The 26,135-nt window shown below is 38.1% G+C and overlaps 1 protein-coding gene across 2 annotated transcripts in view; it reads right to left on the bottom strand.

The window, feature by feature from the left end:
- Positions 1-3,954: 3,954 nt before the first annotated feature.
- beat-IIIc (beaten path IIIc) overlaps positions 3,955-26,135 on the bottom strand; it is an 81,336-nt gene continuing 59,155 nt past the window's right edge. Inside the window, exons 3-7 of one of the 2 annotated variants that reach the window (XM_070218453.1) lie at positions 15,066-15,277; positions 10,516-10,651; positions 7,141-7,406; positions 6,626-6,761; positions 3,955-6,559 (exon numbers count right to left, since the gene is read on the bottom strand). In XM_070218453.1, the coding sequence (XP_070074554.1) occupies positions 6,282-6,559; positions 6,626-6,761; positions 7,141-7,406; positions 10,516-10,651; positions 15,066-15,277 (1,028 nt within the window). In that variant the 3' untranslated portion in view covers positions 3,955-6,281. Of the gene's footprint in view, positions 6,762-7,140; positions 7,407-10,515; positions 10,652-15,065; positions 15,278-26,135 lie in introns of both variants that reach the window. The other variant, XM_070218452.1, reaches the window with a different exon arrangement.

Below are 26,135 nucleotides of genomic sequence, written 5' to 3'. Positions count from 1 at the left end.
AGTTGGGTCCGAGCTGCAAATCTTTGGAAGCCAATAAAAATGGCCAACATAATGAGCCAGCAACTGCCTTCTCGATAAAATGTAAATTGGGGAACTGATTTTATGGGTTGACTACATTTGGGTCCACATGTTGGGTTTTGAATTCAAAACAAGGTGTTTAGGACTTTAAACATTAAATCCTTGTTCTAGAATTAAAGCTACAATGTCGTGCTGAATTTTCTATATTTTATGCTGCTTCCGGACTTGCGATGGCATTTTCACCAACACGTAACTGCAATGACACGAAATCATTTCCATTTCCCCGGACAAAATGGCTTTTAATGGAACGGACCGGCGAACATCTAAGGCCTGCTGCTGCCTGCATGCCAGAAGTGTAGAAAAGTCGACCAGAATCTATATAATTTACGGCTTTGGCAACGCCGAATGATGTGCCAGAAATTGCAGCCAACCCAAGGACTGGCCAAAACAGAAACTGACGGGAAGGCGGCAATTTTTTATTTATTTTTATGAGTAATTTGTTCGCTGCCACGCATTTTATGGCAATGCAGAAAGAAGATTGTGGCCATTGCCGTTTCGCCCATGTTTTTTTTAGCTTTGTCCATCGCAGACTCACTGATCAGGAGCGGCTCTATACCTCGAAGGTTTTTTCAAGGAATTATTATACTTCGAAAGGTCAATTCAATAAAGTTTAATTGAAATGGAAAAAAGTGTATTTTTTTGGATGATTTTATGGTTTGGATAATTAAATATATACAACAAGAGAGAACGCTATAATCGGGTGCCCCGACTATCAGATACCCGTTACTCAGCTAAAGGGAGTGCGAAGGAGATGGAGATGAAAACTTTGATTCGCCGTAACTTTTTAACGAATGGTCCGATTTAAAAAATTTCTTCTACATTTCGATAGGTATTGATAAACATAAAACTGCATTTTTACTTTTCCGAAATATTAAAATTTTTAAAATCGTATGTAAGCGACCCTTTTGAAACAAACTTGCGCTGCGTATGAACTCCTAGAATCTGCATGCAAAATGTCAATCTTCTAGCATTTATAGTTTTCGAGATCTAAGCGTTCATACGGACAGACAGACGGACAGACGGACATGGCTAGATCGACTCGGCTAGTGATCCTGATCAGGAATATATACACTTTATAGGGTCGGAAATGCTTCCTTCAAGCTGTTACATACTTTTGCACGAATACAATATACCCTTTTACTCTACGAGTAACGGGTATAAAAATTAATCAGAAAATTAATCTTTATGTGGTTGTTCACAATTGAATACATTTTATAATAATAAATAATACATATATTTTAATTTTTTTTGTAGTAATTCTTTCTGAGGATATCTACTATATTTTTAAAACGAAGCTTTTTTTTGAAAATACTTTAAATGCCTTGCAGCGCACCTGGAAAATGCGTGAAATGCCAAACGCCAAGGTGCGTGGGGCATCGCAAGGGAAAGAAACCAGAGTAAACAAAAGGCAATTACGTGACAGTGGCATGGACAATGACGATGCCAACTCATCCCAGGAAGGCAGGATAAGCTACACCAACAACCACAAAACCAGGGACAACAAAACCAAGGACAAGGAGACCAACGGACAGCAGCTGAAGTGGCACGTAATCTGCCAATGGGGCGTGGCCAATGGACAGTGGCAGACACTTTTATTGCAAATCATTTCAAATGCTGCAAATGCTAACAACAATACAAGGCGACAACAACGAATGGCAACAAATAATGGCAGCCGGCGACATGACATTGTGTATGAGGATTGTGTAGCCCCCATTTTTCTCTCATTTTCCTCGAGCTGCATGGAAATCGATTGAAGGTGCAATCATCCTGTCTGTCTGCCACCGATAATTCAACCGGATCGGGTAATGGATAAAACATGCGAACAGCTAGGCAACTGATTGAGCATGATTTCAGATTGAAGTGTTTACTTAGAGGGTTTGAGAATTTCCACTTTCTAAATTATCATTTATTAAGTTCCAACCATAAAATAAATCTTGTTGACTAGAAATCGTTTCAAAGTCATATAATACTTTAAACAGCAACTAATGAATAGGTTTTTAAAATGTGTTCTTAATTAATAAGGGTATCATAATAGTATATTTTCCTAGGAACAATGAGCCCAATAGTTCCACTCTCCCTTGTTAAGAATCCTTTCAACCAAAGTTATCACTAAACAAAATGTCTTTCAAGCCAACGCCCTAAATGGTATATTCCTTCCAATTGAACGAGCCCAATTAAACTTTTGGGCAAATCGGCATCAGTTTTTAGCAGCTTTTCCTCGCCCACTTCAGCAATTCCCCACCCCGCACACCGATTTGAATGAGCAGCTTAACTTATCATTGTGTGTGAGGCGGATGGTGAGGGGTGAGGGGGCAATCAAAAAGTTTACCTGTGCCGCAAATTGATGCCTTCTTATCTGTGCGAAATCAAACATGAAACTTTTAAGCCCCACACAATTGGCCTTAATATGCCGAAAGTATCTCCTAGATAGCAGGCGATGACATCCCGAACTACAGATTAAGTGGCGCTGGAATTATGGCAAGCAAAATGGGGAATTAGCCTGTAGCATCCAGGTAGTCCACTGGTGTATTAGTATTTCCTGGGAACTCAGGATGTTGTTCTCACTAGATGACAAATCTGATTTATGTGACATTTGATGGCGAAGATAGCAGGTGGGCACTTCATTCCGTCTGCTCATTTGCTGCCATTTGTCGGCTGGCTAATAAATCTGCGAAGTCATCTCCTGTTATCCTGTATCCCTGGCACTTATAATTTGTTTGGCTTTGTCCTCGGTATTTATCAAAGGTTCTTATTTCGTTGGCAGCTTATTAGTGAAGTCCGGCGAGGACAAAGCTACGGTGCGACTTACGGATAAGTCCGCAGATATTTTCTATTTATTTTCCGGCTTTGTTGGAGCTGTTCTGGGGCTTGCGTTCTTTTTAGGGGGAAAACATAGTATGAATAGAACAGTATCTAAGAATGGGGGATTTAATGGAATATTACGTTTTTTGTGGTAAACAATATTTAAAAAGTTTTTATAAATCTGAAAACTGTATTTCTTAATTTGGATCCCACAGCCGAAATTCTTATGGTTTACTTGCTAACCTACTTTTAAGCTTAATTTACTCAAAAATAAATATAGTCCCTTTTTATTATTAACTTGTTACAGTTTCTCTTATTTTGCGTTATGAATGATACTGGAATGAAACGATGATCAATTTGATATTATGTGGTAACAATTTTTATCAAATTTCGAATGTGTCTTTCTCTCTCCGACTCATGTACGTCTTATTGCTTCTTCCTCCCTTTTTTAAAGTCAGAGAACCTCCGAGAGAGAGAACTCGTCAAAATGATATTATTTAATATCAATTTTACCCGTATTGCGTCGTAAAACTGCGCAGATCCCGGCTTGTCTTTTTTTGTGTGTAGTTTTCCTTTGCTGACTGCATTTCCACACCTTTTTTATGAACCTTGTACGCATATCTCTACTACGCATTCCTAAACTTGCCCATTTTTTTTGCCTTTTCTATTTTTCGGGTAACTGCTTTTTTTTACTGCTAAATGTTTTGCGCCATGTTCCTTTTCTCTGTCTCGATTACTTTTTTATTTGTCGTCGACGGCTGTTGTCACGTTCGGCGAGAACATTTTCACGTATTTGAAATATTTTCTTAAAATTACCCAATTTTCTTTGTGTTGTGTTGCATCTAAAAATATAATAAGAACACAGAAAAAGTATCTCTTGCAACTGGACAGGTTAACTTGCCCTAGCTTTGGAAAATAATTGAAGCTGGGTTAATGCGGAGAAACATAAATAGACAAATTTTAAGGAAGTAAAATGTGGTATATCCATGTGAACTCACTAAGGAGCAGACCATTCTTTAGTAAGTTAAACCTACCTGTGTACCTTTAGGGCAATCAAATAAGTAGTCTGTTGACTGATTTTGAAACAAATATGTTTTATTAATGAATTTCCACTCGTTTACTTCACAATTCTTCGTTCGGTTTTAAATCGCTTGCGAGTAAGGGTCGCACATTGAATGAGGCTTAAAGATATTTACAGAGACTTCTCCCCTTCGTCTGGCATTTAAATTCAGTTGAAGTTACTTTATGGCATTTGATTTGAGTTGAGTTGTAAATAATTCCTATTTGCTTACGTGGCAGCTTGTTAGGTTTGAATTGTTTACGGTTTCACATAGAGTTTATCATATAGATTCGAATGCATTTCGCCTTTTATTTTTTTGCATTTTTATACACCTAAAAGTTGTTTATTTAAATACACAAATAATTTACACTTACAATTACCACACATTTAATTTTTGTTTTTTTTTCGAATTAACGTTAATGCAATTTATATTTTTTTTTTTAGTACTTTTGCATTGTTTTTCAGTTTTTGTTTATAGTAATTTTTCTGTTAATTGCAGTTAATGGCATCGATATTAAATAAGACTTAAAAAACAGTTACAGTTGACAACAATGCAGATTTATATATGTATGTGTGTGTATTATAATATAAACTATATCTATTTTAATTCCCATTCGCACTCGCATTCACCCGGTCAGGCGCTCACAATTGTACTCAATTAGCATTTGAATGTCCGCTCATCGATATTTAAATGTATAATTAATATTTTTCCATTGTTTTTCGCTTATTATTAAAATTGGCTCTGGCTTTTTGTTTTGTTTCGTTTCTGTGATTTCTGTTTTGCTGCTGCTGACGTCTTAACTCTGATTTAGTTAGCTCATAATCATATTTACACACAGAATTTATGGATATCAATGGGGAAAACAGTTTGGAATCCATGGACAAAGCGCCTTTCTATTTACACAATAAAATCCATTTCATTTCATTTCATTTGATTTCGTTTCATTTCACTTAATTTCACATCTGAATTGAGTTCTACTTTGTTATTAAGGCTTCATCACAATCATTTTGCTATTGTTTAAATTTGTTTTCATTACCCATGCTCTTTTGACTTTTGCTATTGTTCCTAATATTTGGCTAACTAAACGGTTTACATTTCCTCTGGATGATGGCTAGGTCGAACCCGGAATGATAATAGTTTTTTTTTCAGAAAGGATCAAACACACTCAGAAGCACGCACTCGCTTTTAGTTAATACCCATTAAGACTTTGGCAATTCATATAAATGTACGATATGTTTTTGTTAGTTTTAAGACTTTTCCAACAGTCACCAAGTTGTAATTGCTAACTTTGATTAGTTTTCTCTCTTTACATTTAATTATTTTTGTTTTAATTTAAAATTAAGTGCTTTTTTGGTTTGCTTCTTATGTGATTTCTTATCTGTCGCATTATTCTTGTTTAACTAATTACAATTTTACATTATTTAATGCATGCTCAACGAACAACGAAATTCTATAGAAAAATCAACTATTTAAAGAAGACATTTTAGTTGGTTTGGATGAATTAGCGTGACGGTATACAGTACTTAACGAAAGTATGTTTATAAGCCAATTTGATTCTTAGGTGGAAATTAATATTCAGAATTTGAATTTATTGGTACATATTCTATTAATTTAACAATCAATTTTCCCTTTTAGCCAGCTTTATTTGGGTCAAATTTAGCCGTATTTAATTTTTGGAATCATACTTTCGTAACGCACTGTGCCGCTCACAATTTATCCGGCCTGTGTGTTTGCTTAAAATTCATCTTATTCTTTGCTTATCCATGAAATTCTTACCATTATTTTTTCCTATATGTTTATAATTATTTTTTTTTTGTTTTGTTAAACTCGTATTTTGCCTTGACTCTTGGTAGAGGATTTTTCATTCATTTTCGTTTATTCCGTTCGCGTGATATTTAAATTCTGTTTTTATGGGAGTGAGCTTAACAATTATTAACATACAATACAGTTACATAAATATATTTATTAAACATTAACTATTTACAGTTGGATTTCTTTCGTTCGACACAGGTGCTAACATTTCCGTAGAGTGTTAAAACATTTTCACGCTTTTTCACATACAATTTTTCTCGATCTCACACTAGTCTTTGTATTTCATGCTCTAGATATTTTTTGTTTTCTTGTTAAAAATTAAATTCATAGAAGCTTTTGTTAACGGCATAAATAAATTAGCTGCATTTCTTTCGTTTTGCATGATTTTCTCTTTTTTTTTGTTCATTTCCTGTTGTTGATTTTCTGTGAGTTTCTTTGTTTCTTTCTCTATGCAAAGCGAAGACGGAAAAATCGGTGAAAAGTGTGTGTGTGCTGTGGAGGGAAATAGCCGCCTTTGGCTTAATGCAGCTACCGTGCAGTCAATGCCATTTTCTCAAGCTGCGTCGCGGATTTTCCGGCTCTCGTCCTGCGAATTTCCTCCTCGCGGTCAGCCAGCAACTCACTCGCCTGTCGGGCTCCTTTCGCTATAGCCATCCCCCCAGGGGCTGTCCGATCCATCGATATCTTATCTGTATCTGTATCGTTTGCGATCCCCTCCGCCAGGGCTGCCACCACCACCGCCAGCGCCACCGGCAGCAGGAGGAGGAGGGGCGCGGGTGCCGAGGGCGGCGGAGCCGTGGAACTGGCTGCATTTGGATGGACGAACAAGAGCGATAAGATTTTGGTCACAAATAGTTCCCGGTAAGACGTACCTTGGACGGGATCGGCGCGCGAGTTGCTGGCATAGACCGTTTCCCGGGACTCGAGCACCGGGGCCTTCTGCGGCCGGTCGCCCTCCACGGACTCCTCGTTGCTCCGCCAGTACAAGGTCGACAACTCGGCTATGCACTGCAAGATGCAACAAAATCTGGTTAGCTGACTGTGCGTACTGAACACCATCGAACTTCCGCGACTCCAAAACAATTTCAATCTATTTATCTAATACTTTTTCACGATTTATCTCTATCGAAATTCCTGACACAAAATAGGAATACTTTTTAAGGGGCCAATAGGTTTCGAAGGGTAAATCAATATCCTCAAAATAAACTAAACTAGGACTGAAAACATGAATACAAAATAGAAATAAAAAAAATACCCTTAGTGTAGAGTAAAATTATAAATATAAACCTGTTTATTAACCTACCCAAACCATAATTCTAAATTATTTTTGAGATTGTTTTGAGCCAAAAAGTTCGATAGCCAAGTCTATATAAATTGCAGCACTCACCTTAAGTTTCATGTCTCCGTTGCGGAAGTGCTTCTGCTCCACCCGGAATTGTAGGCCCAGCACAGAGGTCTCCAGACCCTCTCGTCCCGAAACGATCGTGTCGTACTTGCGAAGCTTCTGCTGCTCCACAGCCTCTCCATTTACCTGCCAGGATAGTGCTAGAGCCGGCTTCGAGCGGCCAGCGGTGCAGTTTACCCGAACATAGTCTCCTATCTGGTAACGCGGTCGTCCACCACTGATTTTTGGCGCTCCTTCGTCCGGAAGACCTAAAATCAAATGGAAATAAGTGAAAAACATCAGTTTTAGGGCTGCTAACGAAATCGGGCCAGAGCAAATTTCATTTACGGCCGCAGACATTTGGCGGGATGTTGTAACTGAATTTTGCAATAAACCCAAGCCACCACAGGAACAACAAGGGAGCAGGGACCGCTCCAAAGGGACAACAAACTCAACGGAGCGCAGCCGGAAATTCAATAAAAGTTCCAGCCGCTGATGCACTGACGGACTTTGGGTAAAATTGCAAACCGGCAAAAATAAAGAAAAATACGATAGAAATAGAGAAAGCCAATAAAACTGTCTAGCTGATGTGTCAACAATCTGAAAAGTGTGTAAACTAGTTTAAGGAAATTTACAAGAATGGCTAGCATTTTTTTAATTATTTCAGTAAAAGTTTCAGGTCAATAAAAATATTATTTGAAAATAACTGAGATTGTATTTTTTAAGATGTTGAATTTAGATGTAAGAATACTTTTAAAATTAAATTACAATAAATTATTTAATGCGCTCTTTTTTAAATCACAAAAAAAAGAAACTTGTTCTACCAAATTTCAGCACAACAGAGCCCATAGCCCCAAAACAAATCTAAGTCTGACCGACCAGTTAAAATGGCCATAACGAGGGATCCCCAGGAATCTCTCTGGATCTCCGGGCTCTGCAAAACGGAAACGGAAATGGTTTCGACTTGTTGTTGTTTGCCAAAGGGGCCCCGAAAATGGCATCTGCGGGTGAATTCCTGAATGGGTGGATGGTGGGCGGTGAGTTGTGAGCTGTGAGCCGTGGCATATGCCCGGCTCGTTCTGTTGCCGAAGCTTTTAAAAACTTTGATTGAAAGCCAAACAGAACCAGCCGGGACGGGACCGCAGTATGAGCGGCTACACAACCACCGAAAGCCAGAAAACAAAAGCACAACAAAAGCCCCCGTTTAGAACAAAGACACAGTCCACGTTAAACAATAAAAGGGAGACAGCCATTGCAAAAAAGGGGGCGTTGGGAGCCAGAGAAGGCGTGTTGGCACGCCCACGCAAAAGTTTTATAATTGAACAAACGAAATGTCAACGCCAGTTCAAAGCGCTCGTGTAGTAGCGAGGGGGGATGCAGGAAGTGTGTATGGAGCACTGACAAAATAAAGTTACTACTTAAACGCTTTTAATAAATTACTAATGGTAGAATTATATTCGTAATTTTAAGCTTAGTAAATACAGTTTACTTTACTTTAATTATGTTAAAAAGAAGTATATATATTCTTGATCAAAATCACTAGCCGAGTCGATCTAGTTATGTCCGTCTGTCTGTCTTTTTGTCTAGAAAGTTGTGATTACCTACACGTATTCCTGGGCTTCCTACGCAGCGCAAGTTTATTTCAGCCGAGCCGAGCCGAGCTACAAACTATTTAAACTATTTTAAAATGTGTCTAACGCCCGCACCTTTAACTTTTCGGAAAAGTAAAATGCAGTTTTATTGTGTTTATCAATACCTATTAAAATGTACAAGAAATTTTTCAAAGCGGACCATCGGTTAAAAAGTTATGCCCGATCAAAGTTTTATATCTCAATTTCCCTCGCACTTCATTTAACTGAGTAACGGGTATCTGATAGTCGTAGCACCCGACTATAGCGTTTTCTCTTGTTAATAATGTGTCTTTCTTAATTGGTTTGAACTTAATCCCTTTGTCAAGTGAGTGAGCCGAAGTAGAGCTTAAAAAAAATTGGCAGTTTTACATTTCTCGATATTTAATTTGTGTTTATCTTCAAAACATCGATATTATCAAATCGATATTGTCAAAAAATAAAAATATTTTAAAGCTCTAATCCAAAGTGATGCAAGTTCTCAAAGAATAATTCATCAAACATTTTTTTGTGTGGATAAAATGGGAGGGTGGATAATACCTCACACCTTTAAGTTCCATGAAGCCTTAGTTGTTGTTTTGTTTGCATTTTAAGTTTTGCGGCGGTGTCTTGAGCAAATTTTTGGCATTGCCCTGCAGGAATTTTGGCCAAGAAAAGAGCCAATGTTCCCGGGGACAGACTACCTCCGAAATTGAGTTAAACTGTTAAGCCCTGGCAAGTTTTGCCAGTGGGAAAGTCGGGGTGAAAGTGGGAGTCGGTAGGAAGTTCAGTAAGCTTATTTGGCATTAGAAGCATGAAATCAAATGAAGCCTGTCAAATGCACTGCAAATGCTTTTTGACTAAGTAAACACAATTCCGATTGAATAAAGCTGATTGGGTCAGGATGCTGGAATCGGGCGGAGTTACTCAGTTCGGGCGAAAGTGAATGGACGGGGCCAAGGCCAAGGTAAATCAGGTGGGTGGCGATTAACGGGGTTAGTCTGTTTACCTGATTAGCTTCTTTGCTTAAAGGGAAACTTTTCTCGCAGATTTTATGGCTTAAATGTTAAAGAAAGCGAAAACTTTTCCACAACGATTGCTTGCCATTTAATTTTCTCAGTACATTTTTAAATTAAAGTTTTCCTTTCAGCATTTCAATCAACAGTAATCAAAACACCTTTTTCTTTTTATATCTCAAAGCTTTTTAATTACTATAAGACTGAAGGTTTAACCTTAAAGTGATTCTTGATGTCACAATTATGTCTCAATAATAAAATATGGTATTTAGTAAATTTCATTTCTTTTTAAGGATAAATATAAAAAATATATAAATCTAGAAGACATGTATTAAATGAGAAGACGTTTATACTTTTAAGAAATTAATATCCATTGTAATTTTGCTTCAATGTTCTTAATGCTAAATACAGACAATTAATATTTCATTATTATTTATTAACATTAAAAAATAAAAAAATAAAAGCACCAACTCAATTGTGATTTATAGGGTTAATCCCGACTCCTGCCATCCTGTGACAACTTTTAGGAGTAAAAGTCAAAGTCAGCTTCAGTGTTCCAACGACAGGACCCCCTTCACCGCTTTTAGCCACAGCATCTGGGCCACCAGCAGTCAGCGCCAAATGGCCGCAATTTCTAATTAGAGTTATAAGTTTTCGCCCGACTCTCAGCTGGCTATATACATACAGTCGGTTAGGGGGAAGTGGGAACTGCGGGAAATGAAGGGACTGGGGCAGGGGATATATATGCTACTTACACACAACAATCATGTCGCCGTGCTCGGTGACCGTTTGGAAGGAGGGCGCCTCGCCAGAAACCTCGCACCGGAAGCGGCCCGCCGACTGCAGATTGACGTAGCGCAGCGTAACAATCGCGTCGCTCGAGTTGTGCAACTGCAATTAAAAACGAGAGCGGAAAATAACGGTCAGAACGGGGTATATTGATCAAATTATTTTCAGGAAAATGTAATATTAAATACACTACGCACTAAAGATCTGCAGGTTAAGAAAATAAATACTGATCCTTAACTTAGGAGTTAGGATGATACTTAAATAAATGATGATAGATACTTAAAAACTAAATTTATTTATTTTTTTTTTTTTGTTGTAGGTTATATTATTTTAAAACCTTAACTTAAATTAATAAAATATTTTAATTTTCTAAAATAAATGAAAAGAGTTTAATATACGAATTACATTGGAAATCAAATTTAAATATGAATTTTAAGGGGAAAAAAACAAATGGTACAACAAATTACTTTAAAAATTTAAAATACCTTTAGTAAGGGTATTAAAGGAAGGACTTTGTTGATTCGAGAGAAATTGTTGAGTGATGGCGACGCAGGAGATGGCTGGTTAAAATTAATGTAACGAAAAGTGGGCAAAAAGTTGCAGTTGCTCCGAACAAACCCCCTTTTCCTGTAACTCTTGGCGTTGTCATTGGCAGTTTCAATACCATCAGCCAGGGGCGTTGGAGAGGGGGCTTCGGGGGGGACTCGTGGCTCCTGCAGCCACTTTGGACGTTAATGTAACGTAATTGCTTTTGAAAACTGCCGCAGCTTCGCTTGTTTTTCAAGCTGCCCTTCTTTTTTCTTGCCCTCGGTTTTTTTCTCGTTTTTTGTTTTCCGTAAATGCCTTTTAAATGTCCGAGATGTCCAACGCCTTTAGCTCCTTAAAAAATAGCCCCCTCGAAGGGTCAGCGCTGAATGTTTGACCGAAAAAGGGTTAGGCAAATATTTCACTTGAAGTTTAAGCCATTAAATCCGGGTCTAAATGTGGCCGGGGACGTGGAAGGGGTTACGGAGATCAGCTGCCTGTTGTTTAACCCTCCCCCACGTTGTTATCTGGCCAAGCAGAAAAGTGCACTTTGTTATCTTTTATTGCGCATTCTTTGCCGGCTCAACCCCCCTCCCCCACTGTTGTTGCTTTAACCTAATTTATAGTTTACCACACAAACAAACGGACATGGGATAGAGTTGAGCCCAGGTATACCGCACGTCTAGATCCTAAGTTGGCCGTTGGAGTAACAACCAACTATTGGCCAACTGCAATAAAACAAGCCGAAACACCAACAGAAGGAAGCCCCTCGAACACACACACATGCACACATATCTCCCCGCCGCAGTCACTCAAATCGATTATGCTAAAACAATATCCAGCAAATGGAGCCAGCACACACTCACATCAATTGGTTATCGCTAACTGGCATCTTCTGTAACTCCCAGCGGACTCCTCCCCATCCCCAACATCAAAAAGTTTACCGCCAAGCAGCGAAAGGAACAGCGCACAGTGGGGAGTATCAGTAAATGATGTGGTTAAAATTATAACAAAATGCTGAGCGAATGTATTTTAAAGTTAAAATGCCAAATTGGCAATTACTTACTAAGGTATAATATTAAAATAACATATACCAAAAATTTATAATAATCGTTGTTTTAAAAATATACCAGATGTAGCATAAGCCCAAATTTTATATTTTGTAGTATAAATTTCATACTAAATATTATAAAGTTTACATATTTATACCCGTTACTCGTAGAGTAAAAGGGTATATTAGATTCGTGCAAAAGTATGTAACAGGTAGAAGGAAGCGTTTCCGACCCCATAAAGTATATATATTCTTGATCAGGGTCACTAGCCGAGTCGATCTAGCCATGTCCGTCTGTCCGTCTGTCTGTCCGTCTGTCTGTCTGTCTGTCTGTCTGTCTGTCTGTCTGTCTGTCTGTCTGTCTGTCTGTCTGTCTGTCTGTCTGTCTGTCTGTATGAACGCTGAGATCTCGGAAACTATAAAAGCTAGAAGATTGACATTTTGCATGCAGATTCTAGGAGTTCCTACGCAGCGCAAGTTTGTTTCAAAAGGGTGCCACGCCCCCTCTAACGCCCACAATCGCTAATATACGATTTTAAAAATTTCAATATTTTGGAAAAGTAAAAATGCAGTGTTATTGTGTTTATCAATACCTATCGAAATGTAGAAGAAATTTTTTAAATCGGACCATTCGTTAAAAAGTTACGGCGGATCAAAGTTTTTCTCCATCTCCTTCGTACTCCCTTTAGCTGAGTAACGGGTATCTGATAGTCGGGGCACCCGACTATAGCGTTCTCTCTTGTTTTGATTGTACTTACTGAAATATTTTTTAACTCAATAGTTTGGAAGTATATATACAAGTAGTTCGGTGTCTATAATGTTTTTTTTTTTGTGAACGTTGCTTTTTGTTAATAAAAAACACAAAAACCTATTTTTGATAATGCAGAAGAATTTAATAAATTTTAAAACATCTTAAATATTTTCTAAACGACGATGACCGAAATGGCACGACAGAATGTGGTTCGTATTGTACTTTCATTTCTCCTTTAATGCTATCAATTTTTAATACATCTCCAGCATTACATGATTCATTTGATTAGACCGTTATACTTTTGAAAACCACTGTAGTCCCGAACGGAAATCGTTTAGTGGTAATGTGGAGCGTGGATCGCAGAGTGTGGAATTTTCTGTGGCGAGGGCAACGCGCTTTATGGACACTCCGTCGACCACGCCCACTACCGCCAGCAAACGCAAAAGCGCAACTTGAAATATTTATTGCACTTAACGAGCGAGCGAGACGGACTGAGTGGGAGCGGGATGCGTGCATGTGAGAGCAGATTTCACTTTTTCGGTAGCCGATTAGAGGAAAATGCGGGGAAAATGTGGAATTCTGCCGAGAAGGAAGAGCAGCGTGGCATGTCGAATGTAACCATCAACTGACTGCGATTGTCTGCTCACGTGCTTATCTGAAACTCGCTTTACCCACCCCCTCCCGTTTTTCACCCACAGCATTCCCTTTTCCGCTTTCCCGGCGGTTGCAGGGGGCTTCGGTGGGTTAACGTCTAGTGCATTGTTACGTGCCAAAGTTTTAGTGGCTAAAATAATGGAGCAACGGCAGGGGAAGTGCCCTACACCTACACTCATTCTATTTTTGCGGTCGATTAAGCAGTTCAATCTGCGAATGTTTTATCTTTCTTGGCATATGTTTGACGTGCCATCTGTATCTGCTCTTATAACTTTTAACTTGGCTTGAAGCATTCCACCAAGACCATGTAAAATAAGATTGGTAATGCCTAGGACCAAGGAAATTCAAGGCATAATAAACCGAAAACTTTGTTGGATTTTAGGAAGTGTACACACAAAAAAATTTGCTTGGTAAAATTGACCAACAAAGATAGTTACGTAACTATTAAAATAGTTACGTGTATTTTGTTTTTGCTTTGGGTTTGTGTCTTTGCTAATTGTGTGTATTTTGTTGTTGTGAAATGACTATTTACTTAGTAGAATTGACAATTTTGCTGGTTGGGGCCTGTTTGACAATTATTACAGTTGATTTTACTAAGTTTTTTTTTTGTGTGTATGTACCTGGGTTATGTGTTGTGTTTTGAGTGTGGAATTTTGGCTGCAAGGAAGTACAGGGAAGCACACAGATAACTGAAGGTGAAGTTTTGGCATTGAAAAGTTTTTAAACTATTATCATGAGTTCTATGGAATAATCTTAAATAACTGAGCTTCAGGCAGTTTTTAAAACACTTTTGTCATTTTAGTTTCGTGATATTTGCAATCTGAGCACTTGCGTAAGCCATTTTATATAAATGTTAATAATATTGTGCAGGGTTGATTAAGTTTTCATTAAGAATGTATGCCTTTTTTTTCTAATTTTCTTTTGACGATCTGAAACAGAGGCCAAGATTCTTACCTTGCCATTAAAACTTTCACCTATGAGAAGCCAAAGCTTACTATAGAACTTATTTGTCCTTTAGTTCTTGCCTCACAGAAGATATAGCATTGTCTACGAAGACGAGTATCTGAGTCTATCCTTCCCGTTGCTTTCCTATCCTCTCCTCAAACCACATATACCCCTGAACAAAACAATTCGGCTTACACACACAAGCAGACTATAAAAAACAAAGGAAAACACAGAAAAAAATACTAAAACAAAAATACAAAAGCTATATAAAGCTTGGATGGTTTAATGATTGAAAAGTTATAATAAGTAAAAATTAAAATCATTAAATATTTCCCTTAAATACTACTTCTTAAATACTTTTTTAAAACACTTGTTCTTTCTTTCCATGTAGGTTTATATAAACTTTCTCAAAGAGAGAAGAAAAGAGCCTGTGCATTGCATTGTTGGTTTGGTTTGGCTGGCACCACAGAAGTATGCAACGTTGTTTTTAATGTTTAGTTTGCGTTGCGACACCACCACGAGCACAAACATGGCTTTGTTCCTTTTCTCAGCTATAAGGGGATATAGGTATGTATATATGAGGTACTCACATCGACGCTAACACCAGGCAGCAGGAAGGTCTGGGCGGGCGGCATATCCCTCGGCACATAGCGGTAGAACTCGTTGCCATCCTTATACCATTTCACCGAGTAGAGGGCCTCGCCGTCCAGATCGTACAGACACTCCAACTGCGCCGCGGAACCCTTAATCACGTACTTCGGTATGCGGACCTCGGTCAGTTTCAGGCCTGAAACGCTGAAATCTGCAATAAAATTAAGGGATATAATTAAATTAAAGCGGATTTTAACCAAGTAACTATAACGCGATTAGGGTACATTGGTAATAAGAAAAGGTATAAATAGATATGGAAATATGTATTAAAAAGATTAATCTAAACATTATTTGAGTATAAAAATAACATCCATTAATTTATTATATTGCATTCAAGATGTCCGTACTCTCAATTAAACGATAAAGCTTTTCCACACCGCAAAATCCCTCCCACAAATCGAAAATTGTAAACCTTTTAAATTTGCATTTTGTTTTATTTTTCCAGGTGCTTAAAAACTTTAATTGGCGGTGGGCGCCTGATTGATTTATGTAGTTGGAAATTTTTAATTAATTACCAAAGTTTATTTTCACTAGAGCCCGTGTCAACTGACCGGCAAAATGAGCGATGGACTCAGCCCAAACCCTTTAGTGCATAATGTATTCGTAATATAATTTATAAAAAACATTTTTCCATTTTATCGGCCCGCTTTTCGTTTAATTTGTTAAAGTGCTTCGTATATTAAACCGACATATATATTAATAAGTCAGTGCGTTGACAGGAAATGATGTTTTGCTCTGGCGACATGATTGAGAGTCCCCGATTCATATATATTAGGTTGGGCGGTGCGGAAAACTTCTGAAGCTCACTGTGCCACTGCCCACTTGGACCGACTCGTTTCGAGTCTTGTTACATTTTATGGCAAACTTGTTTATTGTCAATATTGACAATGAAACAAGCTCACACACAATGGGCGGGGCTGAAATATAGTGGAGGAATATGGGATCTATACACACTTACGCCCAACCACTCTTTTCGGCATGTCCCACATTATTACACCGCCCGAGGATGACTGCTCACTTGGCCTCCCAAACCCCCAGTTTTCCACCAATCGTTGCACATTACAAGTGTAATAAAATGTGAGAGGATATTATTGTACACACAGGCAACGAAAAGGCAGGACACCCACAGGCCCATATCAATCTGTATGACTACATCTGTATCTATATCCCAATCTATATCTATATCTAACGCTATGACTTGCAATTGTTGTCCGTTCAGATGAGTTCACTTGAGTTGAGCTGAGTTGAGTGCAATGTCATGTCCCGTCGAAGACAGAAACATTTTGCAGGTCAAAATATGATGAGAGACACTTTGACAACAAGTTTTTCACTGATTTTCAATTAACTTATGGATAAGCTATTCAAACTGATTGAATTACTGGCAGGAAATGGTTCTAAAATGGCAAGTAAAATGCCAGAGGTTAAAGTCTAAAATGTTTATTATATTAAATAAAGCATTTAATACGGAACAAGCAAAAACAGTCAGATACAAAGTATTGAAGTTCAAAAAATGATTCAATTTTAAAATATGTAGATAAATGCATTTAAGATGTTGCCTTGAAGTTCCTAAAAATGTATCAACAGAAATGTAATTTGCTACGAACACAGAGTCAAAGAAGGGCAATATCAAATTTTATGAATAGGCCAGAAAAACGACACATGAAAAGAGCCGTAAATTAAAGTGAAAGTGAAAATAGAACTGACATCAAGCTTGCCAATAAACATGAATTGCACAGGTGCCAGGATATTTAAACTCTTGCCTGTGCATATACATTTATATGTCCTTGTAGCCATGGAGACACAAACACACACAGGTGAGAGAGTACGGAGTACTTTAAGCAGCCACTTGCAGCAAGTACTTTGCCACAATTTGCAGGAAAAGTTGCAACAAATGACAGTCAGTTCGGTGGAGGGGCAACACGAAGGGAAGAGAGACCGAAGGACATTAATGAGACTGCATGGGTGAAGTTTTTCGGTAGAAATCCTCTCCACAAGCTCCATGTCCTCTATGCGAAATGAACTCCTTTGGCGCACTGGCTGGCCAGCATCCAAAACAAAGAAAAATGCACACGAGAAAAGGTAAAATAAATACAGGAGAACGGAAAGCAAACAGAAAAACTTTCATATTATTTGGTTTTCCAGCGAATTTGGGTTACAAGCTCTCATTAATTCTGCTTAAGAGTCGAACTGCAAATGGAACTGTGACGCAAAAGCAGTGGCATAGCCAAACAGTCATGTTACCAGTTAAAAGACAACCGAAAGTTAAGGTTAAAACATTTAATTCAAAAATGTAGTTTTAAGAGATTTTTAAAGTTTATTTAGCATCGAGTAATTATTACAAAAAAAATTAAAATGTTCTTGAACTATTTTAAACAAATTTTGTTTTAACAAAATTCAGTTAAGTTTATCTTTTATTTAAAAAAAACTCAGAATGCTGAGGCCTCACTGTAACCATCAGTAGGAGCACCCGAACAGCTGAAGCATCAATAGAGGCAGCAGCAGTTTTACGAAAAGTTTTGCTTTTGGGTAATTTCAGTAACTTTGTCATTTGGGCGCCTTGGCACACTCACCAACACACTTAATATACGCTAGCACAGACACACCCATACACACATCGCACATGCAGAATGTCAACAGGGCACACAATAGCTGCTCCTGTATCCTTTGGTTCTTGCCGGAGTTGAAGTTCGGGTTTGAGTGGAATTAATATGCTCAGGCTGCGACCTTTGCCAAGTCAAAAATCAATTTCCCCATCACCCACACTTTGCGAAAAATATTTTATTAAAATAAAAATGCTATCACTTTAAAATAACCTTAACCTTTTTATATAGTATTTAGCAATTCTTAAGCAAAGAATAGCAAGCACTATAAGGTTTAAAATATTCATAGCCATTTCTAAATTTGGGTTTATCATAAAAAATGATCTGCAAATTATTAAAGTTGTTAATGAAATACACCGATAATTTATTTTTACTTTAAAAACTCAAATATTTCTATATAAGCATAAAATAAATTTTTCTCCGTGCACTTGCTTTGAGAAAAGTGAATTTCGTCCTTTCGTTTGCTCCTGCTTTTTCTTCTGTCAACTTTTTCTGTGGGCGACAAAAGTTTCCTTTCATACTTCATTGGGGTTAAGTGATTAAATTTGCAAAGGACACAAAAATTCCCAGAAACATTCGCAGTAGAAGTAACTAAAAGAGGGTGCGTAAAGCAGAATGGCAAAAAGAATGAGCGGAGAAGAAAGTAAAATAAACTTTTCCGCATATGACACGAAAATATATGCGGATCCACCGCCTCTTATATGATATCAGTCCCCTTATTTATGGGATGGGACGCGTGCATAATTGCTAACAAGTCGAAACTTTTGGTGGCAAATGGTTTCAGACAGCGCGTTTCACTGCTTAAAGAGTGACAACTATTCTTTAAGAATGCATTTAAACCTGAAATAGGTTAGTTAAGTGGATAAATAACACTGTGCAGCATTTTTAGTGCTTTTTAAATTTACCTCGATGGATTCTATATTTTTGGATTCGTTACGAATTCCCAAGTTAAACTGCGTTTTCCAAAAAGTTCCCCGACGCAAGGATTCTTAGCAAATGGACCTCAAAGTTCGAAAAATGCTGAAATTGGCCAACTTTGCGGAGCTCTCAGAGGCAAATGGATGCATGGTTTGATTCGATGTTAAAGTTTTTTAAAAGATACGCCCTTTATCTTTTAAACCCCATACTTAAAATAATTTTAAGATTTTTTTTAAGGCAGAAACAAATTCTAGAAAACATAGTCAAAAAACATAAAAGTATACAGCTGCGGTCAAAATGGTAGTAGTGTTGCCGCCCTGTGTATTTAAAAGTTTGTTGTTGTAATTGATCTTTTCCTGGTAATATTGTATAGATTATAATTTTACTATTAGACTAATTGGATAAGAAAAAATTACAACATCAAACTTTTAAAAACACAAGGCGGCAACACTGCTACTATTTTGACCGCAGCTGTATGTTTTTCAGTTTTTTGACTATGTTTTTTGGAATTTATTTCTGCCTTAAAAAAAATCCTAAAATTATTTTATGTATGGGGTTTGAAAGATAAGAATCAGCAGCTAAGAATCCTTGCGTCGGGGAACTCTTTGGGAATTCGTAACGAATCCAAAAATATAGCATTCATCGAGGTTAATTTTTGATGCTGCATAGTGTAATTAATTCTAGACGTTGTGTTATTTGGAAAAAAATTTATTAACGGAGATGTCACAGAAATAATTTCGAAATATTAATGCACAAAACCAACCGTTTTTGGTTGGAAACTATAAATTTTTTTGAAATAATATTTCACACTCAACAGTAAGTTAAGTGCATAATATATTGTAAATTTTAAAACTATTTATATTTTCTTTTATTTTGAAAATATCAAACATATGTATGGTAATTTAGAATTTAAAGTTTTAAAACAATAAATCAACTCTTATAGGCATGTTTTTCACTACAAATTGATTCTATATTGCCCGCTGTGCCTGTTAATAGGCGACAAATCATGTTTGATTCCGATTCGCCTTTGGGGATACTCTCAAAAATGTCCCCATCTCAACTGTTGCTGCAGCGCCCCCTGGCGGTGCTTGTTTAAGCTGTCATCGGTTTTGAAGCTCCTGAATTTCAGGGTAATGGGCGGGGGTAAACCAATGCTTGGGGCAGGTCACTGTGTCCGTATCGTTACACTATTGCCGGACATCTTTAATCTTTGGCAAAAAGTTAGCCTCGTTAGGGAGTTGGCCTTTTTTGTTAGGCCGAGGCGCTTTTTTCTTTCTATTTTTCCAGCTTTTCCCTGTCCCCTAGGTTCCCCATGTCGAAACCTTAGCCTGTAGGATACCTCAATTTTTTTGGGTCCTCGGGGCCGGTTCAGGCTTAATATCCGCTGCCAGCGCTTTTGTTGTTGTTGCTGCTCGTCTTTGGTTTATTAGTAGTTCGTGCCAGGACACCAAGGATGCCAGGATACCAGGATAGCAGGGCAGTAGATGAAAGGAGCCGGCAGCCGAAGCTGTTTGCCTATGTAAATGTCTGCACATGAGCCAGGACTATGGACCATCCTCATCCGCATTCTCATCCTGCCAGGCAGCCAACCAGCCAGCCAGGACAAACAATGGCAGTGCGTGTGCATGGTCCTGCCTCGACTCCTTCGCCTTCCCCACTGTGGCCAGTGCCCGAGGTAGCAATATTTGCTTTCTCCGCTCTCATCATTTGCATATAATGGCTCTGTAAAAGTTCATAAGGATCTGGCCAGGATGCGGCGGTCGGGGATGCGGGGCGGTGCCTGCAATTCGATTGCGGAATTTAATAAAAACCCGTTGCAGGCAATGCATTCCCTGGGATTGAAAAATACTACAGTAGAAGCCCTGCTAGAGCAAAAATATCCATTTGGGCAGCTATTTGTCTGATTCATTATCGGCAGAAATTCTATGCTTTGAGTATTTTCACAATGGTTTTTGAGAAAAGGATTTGCTTTTGAACTTCGACCTACAACTTTAATGTTTAGGAACATATTTATTTTATAAAACATGCAAAATTTAAAGAGGTGAAAAAGGTATTAACAAATTTAAGACACACTATATCTATTTCTTAAATTTACCTGAAGATTTTTCCTATACACGGTAACCTTTTATATGCAAATTAAGTAAGTTAATGGAATGATTACTGTATCCTTAAACGATATAACGGAAGCGTGATCTAAACAAACTGAGTCGAAACTGAAATCAAAAAGGGTTAAACGTTGAAAGCCAACGTTTTTTGCTGCAAAAATATTTTGACCAGCTCAGATTCTGACTCAGCCCTGCTATCTGTTCCCGGACCCTCGGGGATGGGCAAAATATTCGCGATTCTCGCTTGGCCTGACTTTAATGTGTCTGGGGGCCGAGGGGCGGCGGCTGGCTTGGGGGCGTGGCAGGCAGCGCAACAATTACTTCAGCCCTCCCCGGGGCAACATCAAAAACAGGGTGGGGCTTGAAAAAAGACAGCAGAGCGAAAAACTGTATGGAAAATGAAAAGAAAACAAGGCGAAATGATGATTAGGGGGAGGAGATGGGGCAACTGGACCCGGAATTGGGATTGGGATTCCGCAGGGCCTCGGTGCAAATGGAGGTTAAACTGGACCATGACTGTAGCCCCCGATCCACCTTGTATTCCCCAGCCCCTCGGCTGCATAAATATTAAATTGCTGAGACAATAAGATAAGAATACGGCCTGGACTTGATTAGGGCCAGAGAATAAAAGAAAAGGGGCGTGCCATTCTATATCCATAATTTTTGGGAAGGGGTGGCTTTTAATTTTGTGTGAGTTTTTCGCCGACCCCTGCTTTCTGGGATTATTTAAAGAATAGCATCCATAATTAGTTATGAATGGGCTTTAATTGATTAACTTGCACTGTCTCCTCTCAATTTAACTTTATTAGATTCTTCATTTGAATAGGATAGTTTTTGATTACCTGGTTATGATTTATGATTACCATAAATTTGAGTTATACTATGATTTAAGCATCTATATTTTATAAACATAATTTTAATTTATTGTTTATTTTTTATCCCTGTTTCTATTTATTTTTGTTATCTATTATTCGACAAACACTTTCACATCGATTTCCCCAAAAATAATCCTATCCCATATCTTCTATTTTTTGCGAACCGTGGTTCTCCATCATCATTTTTATGCAGATCCTTGTCCATGAATTTCAATAAACCTATCCCAACCCATGAACAACCTATATATCCTTGCCTTTGTCCATATTTATCAATAAACCATGATTTACGCTCATTATTTGCTTTACCCACCCACCCACACACACAGATAGTAAGGACCAGTCTATTTGCAATTGTGTTGGTGCTAAGCAATTTTCTCACACATCAATGCCAACAGCAACTGAATGAGTAGAAGCAACAGAATCAACAAGGAGCACAACAACTGGAACTGGCTGGCCGTCATTTGAGTAACGCCATTATATTCATTAGCAGCACACACATTTGCCTTCGGGTGCACTTGAAATAAATTTGTATGCAAGTGTATGCTTAATCAAAATAATATTTGAAGACTATTTATCAAATATTACCACACATCTTCAAAGATTTTGAAAAAGTATAAACGCATTTTCTTGTTTTTATTAGCACCAAAATGTAAGAAATTTTTCGAATCCGACCATTCGTTAAAAAGTTATGAGCAAATTAATGGAATCTTTCGCTTTATTTGGAAATTTTTCCCGGTATGTGGGTTTTTTCTTTCAGTGCAGACAGCGGCTCAGTATCCAAATTGTTGCTATTGTCATGCATTGCACATTCCTCTCCATACATGCCATTTTGGCTTCCCTTCCCTATGAGCGATTATATTTATACACATGTGTGTGAGCTGGTTTTTCCTTTCCTCGGCTGTGTTTATTTTGGTGCTTTTCCCCCACCGCCCCCTACGAATTTTCCATCTATCCTCCGCCGCTGCTCAGTTCCTGAAGTTTGTTTGCTCTACTGTGTTTTCTTTTTTGTTGCTGCCGTTGTGTTATTTTCGCTGACTGGCGTCAGTAATTTGCTCCTTATTGAGATGTTTGTTTATTTACCGAGCAATTTGTATTCATTGTGCGGCTCAAAGGGGCAGGGCTGGGGTTTGGCGGGGGGCTGCGGGGGCTTGTATCCCTCAAGTTTACGATGTGCTTCTGTGTTGGCCTTGGTAAGTTATAGTTTCCGCAACTCATTTGGCCGCTTTGGTTGGCTGGAATTGATTTTTATGCCGCCATCAGCTGGTCAGCAGTCCTTTCGCGTTCCTTTTGGCCAATTTAATTGTTTATTTTGGTGGTTTTCTCTCTGCGGAGAGGAAGAGATTTAGCTTGACCATTAGCCAGCTGAGTTAATTTATTTGCAATTAGTAGGATTCTTTCCAGGGTCCCAAAGGATGGGAAAATTAAAGAGAGGGTTTCGAACAAACTGAACTTATGATAACCATCTGATTCTCACTTTAATTTGGCAAAACCATCTCCACTTAATTTATATACAAATGAGCTCTGAGCCTTGAGGTAAGCCAAAAGTTTTTTACTTGAAATTGTCCAACAAAAATGTTTGCAACTCTATGTAATATGCAATTCACATAATACAACACCCGAAACTTTTGCCGCACTTGAACTTTGGTCGGTGTGTGAAAGGGACAGCTACAGGGTGGTCGAAAGAGAGGGGTAGAGACGAGGCAGAGTGCAAGTGAAAGAGGGGGAGAGTTGCACACGTCGCCTCTGGGCTGAAGCTGAAACATTTTGCTAATGGAGCTTAAAATTTATGTAAGCTATTGTCGGGCTCTAGCCCGGCATCCCCCGACTTCAGCCCCCTCGCCCACCGTCCATGTCATGCATGCATAAGTGCAGTGGAGCAGGGAAAGGGCGCCGGGAAAAGGGGGTCAGCAAAAACATATTGCATACTTTTGTGCATGCAAGCTGAAAATTAAAAGCGCTTACGTTGGCACAAAAAACAAGGGGAGAGCCAAAGAACAGGATGAATCCGAATAACGACAAACGAGAAGCAAATGAAACGAGTGCGTAGCCAATGCACAGCCCCCGTATTTTCACCGCCCCATCACCCTTCACCCCCAAGCAGTAAATGAAGCTGTCTTGCAGTGCGATTTTCCACTACCAACCGCTTTTTCCTTCATCAAGAAAACCGCATTGGCGGCGAAAAAAAAGCGAAACTATAATTCGAGGTTATTAATGACGGGCGCCAAGTCAAGTCAAATGGAATCACAGTGGTCGCAGGCCTTTATTTATTTTTCTTGCTGTCGGAAAAAAGGAATATATTTTTCGGGTCTTTTTAATTGGTTAATATACAAGATTTTTCTTTTCTTATTCATTTGTTAAAAATATGTAGGTATACTTTAAAACAGATATAATATATTAATACTACTTACATAATTATGCATGGTGATGTCTTATATCATAAAATGTAATGATCCATTTTTGCACGAATGTATTAAAAAATTTGAAATAGGAAATTAAAGTAAATTTAGAAAAAGTGTACATAAAAACCGATACAAGTTTTATAGCTTTTGTTTTAATGAGCATTTTAAAACTGTAATTAATTCTTGTGAAAATTCTTGTTGGGTGGCACAAATGTAGCTGTTATAATAAGAGTATGCCGCAAGCAGAAAAGTAAAAACTGAGAAAGGGAGAAACGGACTTATAACAGCTTTTGACTTTTGTCTGCTTTTCTCTGATTCTCCCTGCCCTTTTTTTGTTTTTCTTATGACTTTTGGCACGAACTGCAGCTGTTGGTGCTGATGATACTGATGCTGATGACGATGCTGACGATAATGTCGCCGATTTGCCACATGAATACAAATACAACAAAGGAGCCGTGGGGACTCTGAGCTCACCCCATTTCTCCAAAAGGGAAGGAATAATTTAGTGCTTTGTAGGATAAATGTTTCAGTTAAAATTTAGCAATTCGTTGCAGAATCAAGCGGAGAAACAAAGGGAGGAGGAGTCAAGCAGCTCGGAACCAGGAAAATTGTTGAATTTTTCATCCCGCTTTTCCACTCACACAGATACAGTCAGAGATGAAATCACACACACACACATGGGAGCCTTGGTTATCCCGACATCTCTCACTTTTTGTTCTGGCTTCTTTTTGTAATTACTCTCCGGATCTGGCTTAAGCCATTTGTTTGACTTGAAATTTATCTGGATATTTGCCTGTTACATTCCTTCACTCACTTCCTTTTTTTGGCTTGCACAAAAAGTTGTATGTTATTTCAGTTGGTAATAGAATTAAAAGAAGAAGCCAAAGAGAAGAGAAACAATTATTAATCTATCGGAAGCGCCTAATCTGACAGTTCCCAATCGATAAACACTATGCCATACAATTTGGAAAACTAAAAATACAACTAAAATAATATATATAAAAACACCTAGACATTTCTTGAATTTATATTTGTTAATACCCAAATTCCTTTAGTTCTTCACCATTAAATGTCCGTTGCTTTAATTGTATTAATCTAGATAAAAACGTGTTTGCTCACTTAAAACCAATTTGAATTCCACTTGGCATAGACCAATCAGAATTGTTGATTCAACTAGATGCGATTAGGATTCCTGTTGCTCAGTGTAAAAGGAGGGCATTTTGCGGTAACCTCAAGGCCCCCAGATAGCCATCAGGATTCTGGAGGGGAGGATGGGGCCATCGAGGAAGTGCGTCTTGTCGCTGGCTGCTTATTGAGGCTTAGATCCGATTTGCCAAAAGACAAGCCGCCCATGAAATTGTTTGTTTATTGAAAAATGATTGTAAGGGGAGTCGCAAAAGGACACATAGGGTGGGGAGGGGGGTTTTAACAGAAGGAGGATTTGTGTAAGAGCCAAAGACAAGAAACCGAAACCAAAACCAAAACAGAGAACAAAGGCAACAGTAGCAGGAGTCACAGCAACAACAAATAATCGATACAGTGAGCGAAAAATAAAATAAAATTAATAAAATTTTAAAGATTTATAAAAAAACATATTTTTTTTACCTAAGGTAAAGTTTATATTAAAATACAATATTTTCCTTTAAGAAATTTTTTTGATTTTTGGGTATGCATATAACGTGTGGTTCGTTAAGAACGTAACTTTAATTTTAAATAACACGTAATAATGATATAAATAATTATAAAGCGAATATTATTGTATTTAAAGTTAATTGTTTTATAATATTTGGCCAGCTATATATTTCAAATATTTAAAATAATATTTTAAAATATTTCCTTCAGTGCACGAAGATGGGTGGCTGGCAAGCGATGCGATTAAGCGATAACCCGACAGCGAACCTTTAGCCGCCAAATGGTCTGTGAATGTTGGAATGCTGCCCAAGTCCCCTGATTTCCGATCCCCCTCGAACTCTCAGTTCTACGCCCGTTCCTTGGCTCTGGGCTTTTGTCGGCTTTTGGGGCCCATTATCATTTTTGAAATCAATCTGTTTACAAGGCATAAAAGTTTATGCCTACAGATGTATATTCCACTCTCTCTCCTGCTTTCTGATT

Source organism: Drosophila takahashii, chromosome 2L (assembly GCF_030179915.1).
Source record: "Drosophila takahashii strain IR98-3 E-12201 chromosome 2L, DtakHiC1v2, whole genome shotgun sequence".
Classification (NCBI taxonomy): Eukaryota; Metazoa; Arthropoda; class Insecta; order Diptera; family Drosophilidae; genus Drosophila; species Drosophila takahashii.
The sequence above is the reverse complement of the archived record's forward strand: the minus strand, read 5'-3'. Positions and strand labels throughout refer to the sequence as shown.